The sequence below is a fragment of the Melanerpes formicivorus genome, unplaced genomic scaffold (genome assembly GCF_026170545.1).
Source record: "Melanerpes formicivorus ecotype bairdi unplaced genomic scaffold, bMelFor1.0.p_v2 SCAF_12, whole genome shotgun sequence".
In the NCBI taxonomy this organism is placed as follows: domain Eukaryota; kingdom Metazoa; phylum Chordata; class Aves; order Piciformes; family Picidae; genus Melanerpes; species Melanerpes formicivorus.
In genome coordinates, this window is record NW_027142364.1 from 11,410,949 (window position 1) to 11,426,249 (window position 15,301).

At 45.7% G+C, this 15,301-nt stretch overlaps 1 protein-coding gene across 4 annotated transcripts in view; it reads left to right on the forward strand.

Annotated features, from left to right (window-relative positions):
* Positions 1–15,301, forward strand: part of NGEF (neuronal guanine nucleotide exchange factor) — a 55,909-nt gene that overhangs the window by 26,718 nt on the left and 13,890 nt on the right. For all 4 annotated transcript variants that reach the window (XM_068145327.1, XM_068145328.1, XM_068145330.1 and 1 more), the window contains 4 exons: positions 105–208; positions 4,863–5,137; positions 13,773–13,933; positions 14,131–14,283. In XM_068145327.1, the coding sequence (XP_068001428.1) occupies positions 105–208; positions 4,863–5,137; positions 13,773–13,933; positions 14,131–14,283 (693 nt within the window). The remainder of the gene's footprint in view (positions 1–104; positions 209–4,862; positions 5,138–13,772; positions 13,934–14,130; positions 14,284–15,301) is intronic.

Genomic DNA, 15,301 nt, shown 5'->3' on the forward strand with positions numbered 1-15,301 from the left:
CGGGGGGAGACCAAGGGTGGGCGCGAGGGGCCGCGTCCGGGGCGGAGGGGGCCGGCCCGCCGCCAGCCCGCTACCGCCGCTGAGGGTGCCCCCGCCTCCCACAGGGAGCCCCCGGCTGCCGCTGAGGAGAACCCCACCACCGCCACGGCACCGCCGCCAGCCCACCCCATGACGGCCGACTCCTGGAGGAACCTAATCGAGCACATCGGTAAGGAGCCGTGCCCAGCCTCGTTCCGTCCTGGCGGGAGGGTCCGCCGGGCTGTTCGGCGGCTGCGCTTCCCCACAACTCCGCTGTGCCGCTGCCCGCGCTGGCAGCGGCACGGCAGCCCCCAGGTGTGCGGGACGGGCCCCTCCACACGGGGACGTCTGCCCGCCTTCCACACCCCCAGACCCGCGGCGTTTAGTGAATGAAACCCAGGTCTCAACTAAGCGGTACGTGGCAGGAGGGAGCCTCGGGCAGGGGTAAGGCGGTTGTGCTACGGGACCCAACTGTCCTTTCCGGGAAAAACCTCTCGCTGCCGGTGTAAAACATTAACCCCCTGGCCTTAGCGGTGGAGTTTGCTGTCTTTAAGGGCATTAGGTTTGCACGCTGCCTGGCAGGAGATTTAAGGCCGTCAGTGAGCAGCTTTACCTTCATCGATAAAGAACGATTAGTCCCTGTAGTTACGAAGCAGTTAATCGTTAAGGCTACAGCCAACTTTCTGCAGAAATCTGATTTTCAATACTCAAAAAGGCTCAAGGCTAAGGCACTGGATGTTAGGTGCATGCACCAGAATCAGCATGTGTGCACAACAACTTGCTTCTCCATGGCAAAGGCAACACCAAATAGCTATTTTATCATTTGTGGTCTCTTTGGGAAGGCAGAGTTATCTAGGTAGCTGTAGAAGACAGAGCCTGTTGTGCTCTTGCTCTTGTGACATTTAATTTTTTTAAGGGGGGGTGGGGGTGGGTGAGGAGGGGGGATGAGGGTGGCATGTGGAGAGGCCTTTTCACCACTGGTTACTTGGTTTCCCCACATCTGAGTTGTGACATTCCTCAGAGAGATTTGGGCAACTGCAGAGTTAAATCCTATCCCGAGGCTGGGTTTTTTGGTTTGGTTTTGGGGTGGGTTTTTTTGGGGGGGAGGGAGAGAGAAGCTTCATTTTTCAATAGTTCAGTGTCAGGAAATGAAACTGCAAGGTACTTGAGTCTAGAGAACAGGAATGTAGGACTTGGCATGGGAAAATCAGATAAGTAACTCTCAGGAACGGCAAGGTGAACATCTTACCTGGCAGGAATGAGGAGGCTTCTCGCGCTGTCACTTGGAGAGTGGCTGCAATTTGATGTCAGGTTGTGGCAGGCAGGGCTGATTCTTGGAGCATATGATGACACTGGGACAGTGCAGGGAAAAGAGGCCAGTGGGAAACCAGGAGCCTGCCAGCATCTGTCAGACAAAACAGCTAAGTTCAGGGCCTTCTGGAGAAAAGTGGTGAACAATTTGCTTGGATATTGCCAGATCGGCTACTTGCTTTTGGCTGTGTAGGTACTAATCTCCCAAGGCAGATGTGTCAATACATTGTCGGTTTACTGGCACTGCACTGCTAGGAGGCGTGATAAAAATACTCAACCATCAGGACTTCAGAGCAACCCAGTGGCTATGTTAATATATATTTTTATATGCTGTATATCAGAGGGAAGCCATGCACTAGCTCTGCATGTGTCACTGCAGCTGCAAGAAGGGCTGTTGCACCTTGATGGAGGAGACAGGTTTTTGACAACCGGAGATACTTTGCTAATCCTCAACAGAAGAGGTCATTTCAAATGGCTGGAACACACTTTTTCCCTTCCATCCCTTCTGTTGTTCAGGCATTAATGATTTTTTTGCCTGAAACTGGAGCAGAGAATTTCACAGAAACTGTCTCTGGACCTCCAGAGATTTTAGATGGCTTTCATTATAATAACATTTGCTTTAAAAGCACTGTGAACTCTCTAAGGCAAGCATTTTCCACAATTAGTAACTAGTTTTTCAATTCTCCTCCCAGGTCTTGAGAGAGCTGGGAAGGAAATCTATGACAGCAAATTAAATGGAATAAACACAAAGGGAAAAATCTATTATGTACTCTACAAACAGTGTATATACCCCTTAGGAAGATAAGTCTTAACCATTGAAGTCAATGCGCAACACCAAACCTATGCTCTGCCCACACAATTAACCTTTAGCCGGGTCACAGTAGGGATAGTTGGGACATAAAGCAATGAACGGAGCTCATACAGGTCTCTGACATTTTGTACTTTTGTGGTGGGTTACTTTCTAAATGTAAGCATTTACTAAATCAACATATCTCTGGGTCACACCTGAATACTGATCTCAGCTTCTTTCTACACATCCAGTCAGTTCCCAGATGTATTGCTTGTCTTTCTTCTGTCAAAACTCTGTCTGCCAACCTTGCATCTGTTACACCACTTGACTTGTGTTGTGACCATATCCTGCTTCACCTGGAGCAGGCTTTTCCATGGCTTCTCTGCCTCTCTCTCATCTAAGCCTTTCCTCTACCAACTATAACCTCTTTACTGACATACAGATGGACCTTACATACCACAATAAGAAAGTCATCTTTTGTCACTGCTAGCACAACCCTCTCTGTTTTCTCCCACCCTTCTTCTGCCTAAACATCTACCTCTCTTTTGTCTTTCTTCTGATGCCACCTTTCTGCTTCCTCCCCAAACTGCTGTCTGTGGTGGAGCTTCAGCTGGTCTCTCTTCAGCCCCCTTCTTTAAAATGAGTTACCTTGCTGTCATTTCCAAGTGAATTCTGATGATAGATGCCTTTAGTCAGTCAGACCTCCCCCCCATGGCATATTTGCCTTTGCCTGTTGTGGAAGGCTCCATAGATTTTGTCTGTTTGTGAACAAAATCCAGTTGCATCACCTGGATTTTATTTCCTTAAAAGCATGGGGGAAGCTTGTCCTGAGGACCTTTTTAAAAGGGATGCTCTCTCGATCTGCATAAGGGATGCTAAACCCCCCTACATAAAATACCCTTAACTGTCTCTGATTTGCAGGGCAGACTCACCAGCACAACATGGTTGTACAATCAGACACTGCAAGTATAATTACCTCCAACACAAGTAAAAGAGAGAGGTTATGCTTCAGTTTCCCAGCCTGTTTTCCCGCAAGTGCCATCCGTAGTGCTGCAGGGCGTTACTTCCCAGTCTGTCCTACTGCACCAGAGCCCTCAGGCACATGCTGAGCTTTCAGTACGACTGAAAGCAGCTCCCATCTAGCAGGCCCTCTGCACCATTCCTGAAGGAGCCTTCTCACCCTGCTACATCCTCAGCACCCTCACTGGTGCTGAAGAACAGGCTGAAATGCTTCGGAAAGCCATGCAAGCCTAGTTGATGCAGAGAGAAGTTATATAAGTAGCAGCAGCCTGTAGAACTTCAAGGGAAGTCTCCTCTCTTTGGTTGTTGTGTAGGAAGCTAACAGGAGACTGTACAGTTTCCTAGGCACAGCTACCCTCATTGCTATTTTAATCTGCTGCTGAACATCTTTCCAGGGAGAACAGGATACACTTGCATCATGTGGTAGCACTGTCCTTGTGCCTGCACTTCTCCCCAGCACATTTCTAGTAGTACAGAACCTCATGAAAACTGTAGTGGAGATTTCATAGACAGTAACATCTACATTTTTGCCCTCCCTAGAAAAATGCCTGACCCAGTTGTCTCACCTTATTACACATAGAATCTGCTTCTGAGATCCAATATAGTGAATGCATGTGACCAGAGAGATTTTAACCTCTAATAATTCAGACAAAATAAACTGTGTAGAGGTTGGTTTGGGTTTTTTTTAACACCAAAGACTTTTCATTCATTAATGTTACACTTTACAATTCAAGCACAAACCAAGGTAGATAATGAATGCAAACTGTGCCCCTTCAATTTGAGTAAGTGAAGAAAGTGACTCAGAACAGGCTCATGCTCTCTTGTCTTTTCTAAATTATATTTTACATTCAAGCAATTAATATTCTGGGACCTACAGATGGCTCAGAAAGAGAAATGGGACAGTTAGAAAGCCCTAGGAGAGACAAAGAGTCTTCTAAAGATGGCCAAGGATTTTCAGGATTCCTGCTCTTTTTGTGTGCTGTCATTTGAAATCAGGGGGTGGGGGTAAATCCTGTGCAATTTTGTCTGCTTCTGAAGTTAGTGATTGAAACTGAGGAGACAGTTTGTGTGATTGATGTGCTGCAAAATGGTGGGAATTGAGAGCCTTTTCCTTAGTACTGTGGTGTTCAGATACCTCTTGAATGTTATTTTTATCTCTTCAATCATCATAGAAACAGAAGGAAATTAAGCAATGAGGCTAACCACAAAGTCAATACCAAAACTAGTAACCTTAGGTTGTTGTCCCAGTGCTTCACCTGGCCAGTGCCTTAGCAGCTCAGTGTTTCCTCCTTCACAATTTTTATGGCCATCAAATTGCAGTTTCAACACTCTTACACATACCTACCAATCTATATAACTTGTAACATATTAATATTGAAGAGAAAATCAAAGATTAAAGGAAACATTCAAAAGCCTGGCAGATATCAGACCACTTCTTTTACCTCTTCTGATGGATCACAGATTCATCTGACTGTGTTACTAAATGTTTTGTGAGAGCAGATTGTTGACAACACTTTGGATTTAGAAATGGCCTTCCATTTATAGTTTCTATTTCTGGCTGAAATAGGAATGCCATAATTAGCTTTTTCGCTCAGCACAAAAGGGATCTCTCTCACCTTTGCTGAGGTAAACCAAGGCAAAACAAATATCCTCTCCCACAAGACATTTCTACTTTTTTGGTCACCTGTAACCTCTCTCTCAGACCTGTTGTGTTGCCTCCTAGGGCTCTTGTATCAGGAATATCGAGACAAATCTACACGCCAGGAGATTGAAACCAGACGACTGCAGGACTCACAGACAGACCCTGAGGAGAGCTCACCCAGCGAGGAAACCCCAACTGAAGCAGAACCTACAAGTACACCTGAAAGCAAAGCTCCACCACAGATCAGTTTGCTGAGAAACTCCAACTCCAGGTTCAATTTATGGCAAGATCTTCCTGAGATCCGGAGCAGCGGGGTCCTCAGCATCCTCCAGCCAGATGAGATCAAGCTGCAGGAGGTAATGGGGGAAAGGTGGAGTGTTCCCTGACTGGGTTGTTGCTCAAATGAGTGAGAGTGAATTAAGTCAAATTGGGGATTTAAAAATTAAAAGCTTCATAGCAGTCACAGCCTTACTCTGTGAAGTACTTTCATGTGTTGCACTCCTTTTTCTTTTAAACTACAGATAGTGTTCTATGTGCTACAGCTGCTGGACCTTTCTGTAGCAGGAAAGAGCTTCTTTGCCCTTTTCTGAATCAATGATAGGAGTGATTTCCAAAGGAAGAGGGATGCTGAAGAGGCTCTTGCAGCAGAGCTTTTGGTTCCCAGTGTGCGTTAAACCTCTTTTGGAGTTACTAGCAGGATATATAATTTCTAATAGAAGTCTTAGAAGAATTCAATCATTGACTGCAATCTGTTTTGAGTGTGAAGGTTTTAATGGAAAGAGATGAAGATTGGTAAACTCTTGGGAGGAACTCTTCCTCAGGGAAGGAACTCTTCCTCATGGGAGGTGGTGGAAGCCTGATCCCTGGAGGTTTTGAAGGCCAGGCTGGATGTGGCTGTGAGAACCTGCTGCGGTGTGAGGTGTCCCTGCCCACGGCAGGGGGGTTGGACCTAGATGATCCTTGAGGTCCCTTCCAAGCCTAACAGTTCTGTGAAACTTCCTTCTTTTTAAATGTTATTACTGGGACTCTCATGTGAAACAGTGAAAAACAATGATAGCTATAATTCCATTTTAGCTGCACAGTGCAGTGGCATCACTGTTTTAAGAGTCATGCTCTGTTAATTTATTGGGCTGCATCAAAGAGTGAAAGGAGTAGGTGGGGCCATCTGCTGCAATTAATGAAAATTTCAGTCACACAACAATTTACAACTTGTTGCTATTTCGGATAGCGTGGGGAGCATGAGCACTCTCTCACCAGCCAGCTGTGGACATGGACAAGCCATTTTTAGTGTGTGGTTTGCCATGCAATATGAGCAATGGGGCCTACAAAGGCTCCAGCTTGTGAATCCTACAATAAGCCTGTGCTAGGATTCCTTCAGGTGAGACCTCATGAAGTTCAGTGAGGGCAGGTGTAGAGTCCTGCACTTGGAGAGGAATAACTCCACATACGAGTACAGGTGAGGGGGTGATGTGCTGGAAAGCTCTGTGGAGAAGGACCTGGGAGTGCTGGTGGGCAGCTTCCCCATGAGTCAGCAGTGTGCCCTTGTGGCTAAGAAGGCTGACAGTACTCTGAAGTGCATTAATAAGAATGTGGCCAGCAGGTTCAGGGATCTTCTCCTCCCCCTTGACTCTGCCCTGGTGAGGCTGCACCTGGAATACTGTGGCCAGTTCTGGGCTCCCCAGTTCAAGAGAGGTGGGGAGCAACTGGAGACAGAGGGCCATAAAGATGCTGAAGGGACTGGAGAAAGGGAGCATCTCTCTTTGAGGAGAGGATGAAAAAAATGGGGCTCTTTAGCCACGAGAAGAGCAGACTGAGAGGCGATCTTCTCAATGCTGATCAGTATCAAAAGGGTGGAGGTAAAGATGATGAGGCTGGGCTCTTTTCAGTGGTACCCAGTGATAGGACAAAGGGCAACAGGCATAAACTAGAACACAGGTGGTTTCACTTAAACATAAGGAGAAATGCCTTCCCTTTAGGGGTGCCAGAGCACTGGACTGGGCTGCCCAGAGTAGTTGTGGAATCTCTTTTTCTGGAGACTTTCAAAACCTGCCTGGATGTGTTCTTGTGCAACTTGCTCTAGGTGACTCTGCTTTAGCAGGGCTGTTGGACTAGGTGATCTCCAGAGGTCCCTTCCAGCCCCTATTATTCTGTGATTCTCTGAGACCACCATGACAGTTTATCTCTTCAGCCTGGGCTCATGAGCTTGTACCCAAAGTGCTGAAGAACATCTTGGGGTGAGAGTAGTTGCCCTTGAGTTTACCTAGATTTGTACAGTCAACATTGGTGAATCCCACTGCCAGCTGCATCCTGGCCAAGGCTGCAATTTCTCCTTGACACCAGAAAGGCTCACCTTGTCAACTGCAGGGGTGTGGTGGGTAGGGCTGTGTTCCTTACACCCTATTTTTTTATACAGGGCAGCTGGGCTGGCAGCACAAGCTGTTAGTGTGTCAGGGAAATGGTTGAAGGTGTCCAATGTAATATGTTGCTTTTCCATGTTCTTATTCTGCACTGGTTGTTTCCGTATCAGATTTGTGCTGTTTACCTGGCAGAACATGGTCCTTCCAACCGCCAGCCTTACAAACACAATCTGGCCTCTGAAAAACCACAGGCTTTTCTTCTCCTTTCTGCTTCAAAATGAGTGTCTTTAACAGAGAAACATTGGCTTAGAAGTTTGCATTGTAGATTTCAAAAGCTGCCATTTCTGTTGAGCTGTGTTCATTAGCTGTAGGTGTTCTAAGGAAAAAATATCCATGCTGCTATACCCCAACATTAAGCGTGCTGAATTTTCTTCTCTCTGCTTAAATAGCAACAGAAATAAAGCAGATGGAGATAGGACAGAGCTGCCTTAAAGAAATGTTGCGCTTTCCCCTGATGTTGGTTTATCAGAGCTGAGATTTTCTTCCTGTTCGTTCTGGGATTAGCACAATAAGAGATTATAAAATTGCTCAAAGCCTAGAAGGCTGTGAAATTGGATGAACATTGAATAGATAGAGAGTTTGCTTTGTGAGGAAAGTCAAGGACAGAAAGCAAGAAAGCTTGGAGAAAGCACTGAGGCAATTAGAGAAATGATGTTGAATTCAGCCTTGCTATAAGCAAGTGGTCCTTACCCTGCAGTGCTGGAACTGTGCTCACATTGGGAGTACAAGCTGTACATAAGAGCTACATGAAGTGTATATACAGCATTCAGCTTCAGGAAGGAGGACTGGATGAATTTACCTGCACTACAGGGCAGCAGATATTTGGGAGTAAATGTCCCAAGAAAATCATACCTTTCTGACCGATTTTATCCTCAAAGCTGTCGTGAGCATGGGGACTGGAGGATCTTGCAGGTCTTCAGCCAGGAAAGGAAGATCAGGAGTGTGATTTACACCACAGGAAGGAATTCTATTACCTAAATATAAAGAAAGTTGAAGCAAACACCCTTGTTCACACCAGAGGAAGGTAATACCACCACAGCTGTGATGGAGCAAGGCTTCAACAGTTAAAGTTGCTCATCTGCAGTAATCTGCAAAATGAAAGAGACAAGAACAAGAGGAAGAATTTGATCTTTATTGTTGGCAATGACAGATAAGACTAAGTAGGTTGTCAATACAATATAAAACCCAAGACACTGGTCTTTCTCAAGCCTCAAAACAAGAAACTTGACTGGAAGAGCAATGGGTGATTGACAAGTGTCATGGAAGGCAATTTGTCATTGCCCTCACTGAAGAAAGTAGTCAGAGAATAGAATTTCAGGAAAGGAAGAAGGACCAAAACAAACAACCAACCCCAAGCAAACAAAACAAAAAAAGAAACTCACATCTGCTCCCTAGAAACTGCAACCAAAAAATGTTGCAGCATGGCCCATTAGCCCCAGGAACCCCAAGAAAATTCAGACCATGTGGCCTGAGCTGTACTAGCCTTTTTTGCCTTCTGAAGTGAATGTGGTATCACAGTATCACAGTACAACTAAGGTTGGAAGAGACCTCGAGGATCATCGAGTCCAATCTATCACCACAGACCTCATGACTAGACCATGGCACCAAGTGCCACGTCCAATCCCCTCTTGAACACCTCCAGGGACGGTGACTCCACCACCTCCCTGGGCAGCACATTCCAATGACGAATGACTCGCTCGGTGAAGAATTTCCTCCTCACCTCGAGTCTAAACCTCCCCTGGCGCAGCTTGAGACTGTGTCCCCTTGTTCTGGTGCTGGTTGCCTGGGAGAAGAGACCAACCCCTTCCTGGCTACAACCACCTTTCAGATAGTTGTAGAGGGCAATGAGGTCTCCCCTGAGCCTCCTCTTCTCCAGGCTAAACAATCCCAGCTCCCTCAGCCTCTCCTCATAGGGCTTGTGCTCAAGGCCTCTCACCAGCCTCGTTGCCCTTCTCTGGACACGTTCAAGTGTTTCGATGTCCTTCTTAAACTGAGGGGCCCAGAACTGGACACTGGTAGTAGCAAAGATGTAAAGCAGCAACTGAAAGTCGCAGGTAGGTGCAAATGCAGAAAAAGAAAGAACAGGAGGAAAAGCAAAAAGCCATGTTACAGATCACAAAGGTCAGGGAAATAGGAAATTTATGTGCTATGGAATAACAATCAGAAATTACCATGTTTTTAACAGGGTAGTTTGAACTATCCAGACATCTGCTGAGTGTCAAACAGAGGAAATCATGAATCACTGAGGGCTTTCTTTTTACTGCATAGAACGTGTAATGATGTAAGAAGAACAAGCCAAGAGAAATGCAGTTTGGGTTTTGACATGGAGGAAAGGGCTGGCAACATGAATATAGCTGGAGGAACAAGTGACTAGAGAGAATACACACACCCTCTATTACATGTAATTTCGATTAAACAAGATTCTGTCACCCAGGTACTAGGTGCTGAAGAAGAAGTCATCCAGAGAGTACACAAACCAGCATTTAATATGTGAAACTTCCTTCAATTTAAACCTTAGAGTGAGGTATGCCCTTTCTTTGGAGTGACTCCAGTTTATTCCTCATTCCCAGTTCAGTTCTCTACTTTTCAGTTTGTTCCTGGTCTATTTATTGTATAGTTTCTTTGTTTTACAGAATTGTTTGGGTTGGAAAAGACCTTTAAGATCGTCAAATTCAACCATTTAACCTAGCACTGCTAAGTTCACCTCTAAGCCATGTCCCTCAGCATCACATCTACAAAGTTTAAATTCCTGCAGTGATGGGGACTTCACTGCTCCCCAGGGCGGCCCATTCCAGGGCTTGACAACCCTTTTGGGGAAGAAATTGTTCCTGCTGTCCAACCTTAATGTTCCCTGGCATGTGTTGAGGCCATTTCCTCTTTTGCTATCACTTGTTGGTTGGGAGGAAAGACTGACCTCCACCTCCCTGCAGCCTCATTTCAGGTAGTTGTAGAGAGGAAGGTCTCTGAATCTCTTTTTCCCCAGTTCCTTTAACTGTGCACCTCATAAGACCTGCTCTCCAGACCTTTCACCAGCTTTGTTGATCTTCTTTGGACCCACTCCAGCACCTCAATGCTTTTCTTATAGTCAGGATTCCAAACCTGAATGCAGTATCTGAGGTGTGGCCTTGCCAGTGCTGAGCAGGGGGGACGATGGCTTCCCTGCTGGCTGCACTGTTGCTAATACAAGTCTTTTGCTATTTTCTGCTTGCTAACTGCAATGATCTTTGTGCACTATGTTCATCTTCTATGTTTTAGGAGATTCCAAACTGAGTAGAACTTGCCAAAGCCGATTTACCGATACAAACAGTTTAGCAAAGCATTCTCAGTCTTTGCAGTGAACACTTTATGCTGACATGTATCATCCTTGATAAAGTTTTTGCCAGGGCTTATTAGGTTTTCTACTGACTGCTTAGTACTAGCAAAGTTAGACAATTCTACAGAGATCCCATGATCACACTGCATGCTTGGATGTTTGGCACCGGTTTAGCAGGTTGGCAGCTCCTACTTACCATTCAAATAGGAAACAGCAGTCTGGGCTCATGGGAGTAAGTACTTTGGGTATGCAGATGACCACCTAATTTATCCAAATGTAGGCAGAGGGACTTCTACAGATCTAGACTGAGCAAGGTTTCTGAGAGTTTAAAGAGTGTGGTAGAATGGGAGATCTCAGTCTTGGGTCTTATGGCAATCTTGCAATCAAAGACCTGGCAGAAAAAAAAAATACCCTGCCTTGGGGTGTCTGGAAAGCTGCAGTGCAAAATGACTGGTGGTATCAATCCCCAAGATATCAGGAAGAGACAGGCTGTCCCAGCACCTCTTGTCTTATTCTTCCTTGCATTTTTACCCATTTTCTCATTTATCCAATAAAAAGCTACATCTAAAGCTGTAAGTACATTTAGGACTGCAGTCAGGCAGAGCAGGAGAGAGGGTCTCAGATTCACTGGTGCCCTAGTGACACTGTTGGGAGAAGCCAAGATAACACTCTTCCACTTTTCTCATTGGGAATCTGGCATTGATTAAAAATGAAATGTCTCTTATTCCTGAAATACCATCTGTTCTGTGTGTACTGACCAACTACAGTCATTTCTACCTGCACCCTTTGCTCCATCTCTCTTCTGGGAGCTGTGCAGGCAGAGTCTCCTCCTCTGGTGCAGGAAAGGACCTCCTCTTTGACTTGGTTCACTGACAGCTGACATGTTGCTTCAACTCATTCTTCAGCTCTGAACTGGGCCAAAGTCACTCCTTGCTATGCCAGTCCTCCCAGATCTTGGACTGCAGCACAATGTCAGGAATATAACCCATGTCTCTATCTCAGGTCCTTCTGTCTTACATAGTGACACTTTCAGGAAAAGACTAAAACCTGGTCAGTGGACATTTCAGAGCATTTATTTAGAAAGAAAACAAAACAATCCACTAAAAAGCAAGCCACAAGACAAACCCCCACCTAATTTGAAAGATAATGGGGCAGAGTGGCTGAAAAGATGCCCAACAGAGAAAGACCTGGGGTTGTTGATTGACAGACAGCTGAACATGAGCCAGTGTGTGCCCAGGTAGCAGCCATGAAGGTCAATAGCATCCTGGCCTGTATCAGGAAAAGTGTGACCATCAGGACCAGGGAAGTGATTGTCCCCCTGTAATCAGCATTGTGAGGCCACACCTTGAGCATTGCATTCAGTTTTGGGGCCTTCACTACTGGAAAGATATTGAGGTGTTGGAGCAGGTCCAAAGAAGGGCAACAAAGCTGGTGATGGGTCTGGAGAACAGATCTGGTGAGGAATGCCTGAAGGAACTGGGATTGTTCAGCCTGGAGAGAAAGAGGCAGAGGGGAGACTTTCTTGTCCTTAAAGTTCTACTTAATTACAAGTGATAGGATGAGAAGAAATGGCTTCAAGTTGCACCAGGGAAGGTTTAGGCTGGATATTAGAAGAATTTTTTTTCCTGAAAGGGTTCTCAAAGACTGGAACAGGCTCTCCAGGGAGTTGGTTGAATCCCTGTCAGCATTTCAAAGAGGCAGAGATGTGGTGCTGAGGGACGTGGTTCAGCCCCAGACTTGGTTTTTACAACTAAGCCAATTCTGTGATTCCATGATATTTTCCCATATGCACAGCACAAAAATTACTGCATGTATCTGCTGTGCCTTGGATCTCCTTGGCCTTAGGTGAGCCCTTGCAGCCTCTGAGAGCCAGTGGAGCTCAGACATTTGTGCTGCCTGGCTACCACCAACCCTCACCAGGGTGCAGCAGAAGAGCTGTGGGCAGTGGGGGAGCTTGAGCTCAAGAGTCAAAGCAGCTTTTGCTTTAAGGAAATAAGCCCTTTCACTGAGCTTCCCAAAGGCTCCTCTTTCAGTAGTCCTGGTGCTGGCCCTTTATGCTGCAAGGAACCCTCAATGCACCTTATTCAAGAAATGTCTGAAGAATCTAACAGTTTTTCACCATGTTGAAACCCCTGTGAAAATCTTCAATTAATCTTACTTCAACTAACAGATTCAGTAGTTGTGTAAATCATCACCCCTTTTATCTATAAAGGAAAGACAGCAGACACTTTTCTGGGGAGTACGTGAGCTTTGTGTGGTAATTGTGGACTGTCTCTGTGGTACCTGCTCTGGGCAGAAGGTTTTTGCATCCTTGTTTTGTTAACTTGTGATTTACTTCTGTAACAAACCATCAGTTTTTCTTTCCACTTCCCCTAGACCACATCCCTGGCCAGAGGAAGCTAGATTTCACACCAGAGACTTCCCCTTTAACAGGAGAAGCAAGGGCTGCAATGTGGAGGGTTTTCTATAGGTTATAGCAATAGTTAAGAAATGCTGTATCTTGTCCTGGTCTTTGGTGATCTGGATCAGAAAAGTGCATGGCCACAGATGACCAAGGAGCCTCACCTGGAGAGTAACTGCTGTATTTCCTTTGGGTCAGCAAACACACGAGGTCTTGGAGCACCACAGCTGTGTATTTCTGTGCAACCCGGCCCCTACACCAGAGCTTTTCTAAAACAAAGGTGGAGAGGGTGCAAAGAGATCCTCCTGCACAGCACAATAAGCCATCAAAAGGAGAGCAGCAAGCTAGAGATGTCACAGTCTGGAGGGGTTTGGAGGGTGTGTGGGAGCTGCCAAGGGGTACTCCAGAAAGGGACATGAACACACAGAATTATGACAAGTGGGTATAAGGGGGAGCAGGGCATCCAGTGACTGGGGAAACCTCAGGTCAAGCCTGAATTACACTAAGGAGGAAGGGAGGAGCCCATGAAGTGCTTTTATGGGTGCATGTGCACTAAATCAGACTGCTTAATTAGAATCAGAAAAGGGGAGAATTCTTTTGGAGAGATTTGGTGGAAGAAAATGTGGTAAAATGGCTTAGGAAAGAGACAGGAGCCTGGGCTGATGGCTAAGGAAGGAAGTCTTCCACATTCATCACTATCCTGCATAACATATGGCAAATACCATTGTGGCTTACCTCTCCCTCTCCTTTGGACCTGGAGGATGTATGCAAAGTCTATGACTGCATGCAGCACAGATGTTGCAAGTGTGCCTCTTCGTGGAAGGTACCTGCTGATTTCTTTCTTTGGGATTCTCCCTCAGGCTATGTTTGAGCTGGTTACATCTGAAGCCTCATACTACAAGAGCCTCAATCTGCTGGTGTCCCACTTCATGGAGAATGAACGTCTGAAAAAGATCTTACACCAGTCTGAGGCACACATCCTCTTCTCCAATGTCCTGGATGTCATGGCTGTTAGTGAGCGGTAAGGCAACTGCTGCTGGGTATTTGTCCAGTTGAATGGCATCGATGTAGCTAACCTCATTTGTAGAGGGATGGCAACTGAGGTTACTGGTGGCAGACCATTACCCACTGACTTTACAGAGAGCCTGTAGACATTGCCTTGAATCCCAAGGGCTTCTTCAAGCCACAATTAATACGACTGCTGGGTTTCTCATCTAGCTTCCTGTTGGACCTCGAGCAGCGGGTGGAGGAGAATATTGTGATCTCTGATGTCTGTGATATTGTCTACCAGCACACAGTTAATCACTTCTCGGTGTACATCACCTACGTCTCCAACCAGACCTACCAGGAGAGAACTTACAAGCAGCTTCTGTGAGTTCCAGTGCTTGATGTTAGATTGTTGTACAAAACTGTACAGGCCATGGGTTTAGCTGTAATTTTGGTATTTTTGAGAAAGGGCCAGATAGCACAGAAACAGAATTTCCCACTTCACTGATTTTTCACTGCACTGTGAAAAGAAAACACAATTAAAAGGCTTTATAGTAGGGGTGGGGTGATAACAGTCTGCAGGTTATGTACTGAGTACATTCAGAGGCAGTGGTCCCCAGCTGTGGGGTACACAGGGACACATGCTTGTGCAGTGTGTTATTTTTAAACAGCTAGCAGAGGCAAGAAGTTGAAAGCCAAGAGTATATCACAGATGTCTGATGGCAAGAACAGCCATTGCTTTTCCTGAGCCTCTCAGCAAGGCATCTGACTGTCCCAAAGTTGAGATTTATTTTTTTTTCCAGAACAACAACATTTTCTTAAAAGGAAAAAACCTCTGTTTTCTTCAGATTTGGGTGTTACACACACAGGTATTTCTCAAGTATAGCAAGTCTTTAGGTCAGCTAGGAAATCTCTTATGCCAGCTCAAAACAAAGAGTGCCCTAGAAGCTCATCTTTGAGCAGGAGAATTAATTTTTCTTCAGTTATAATGTCCTGGATTCTTTCAGGACAGCCACTGCACAAGCTGCACTGTACTTCTTTCCTAGAGCAGCAGCTAGTTCAGGGGAGTGTAACAAAACCTAATTCTTTCTCTGCTCTTCAGCTTTTAGTGGGGGGGAGGGGTAAGAAAAAAGAGAAAAAAGGCCTTAGTTGAGCTTGGCCAACTGTTCTTTCCAAAAGGAGGGTGCCTCAGGGTTTTCTTTTAGTCAGAGGTGAGCAATACAGCTGCAGAATATAAACAGTTTGGCTAGAGCCATTAGCGAAACACTCAGAACTGAAGCAGCAATAGGCTAGACTACTTGAGCTTGAAAAGGACCAGTTGAAGATAGAGTATTCCTGGATATCAGTTTACAGGGAAGCATTTTATTCATCCATGGGAGAACATAAACCAAACTGAAAAGAA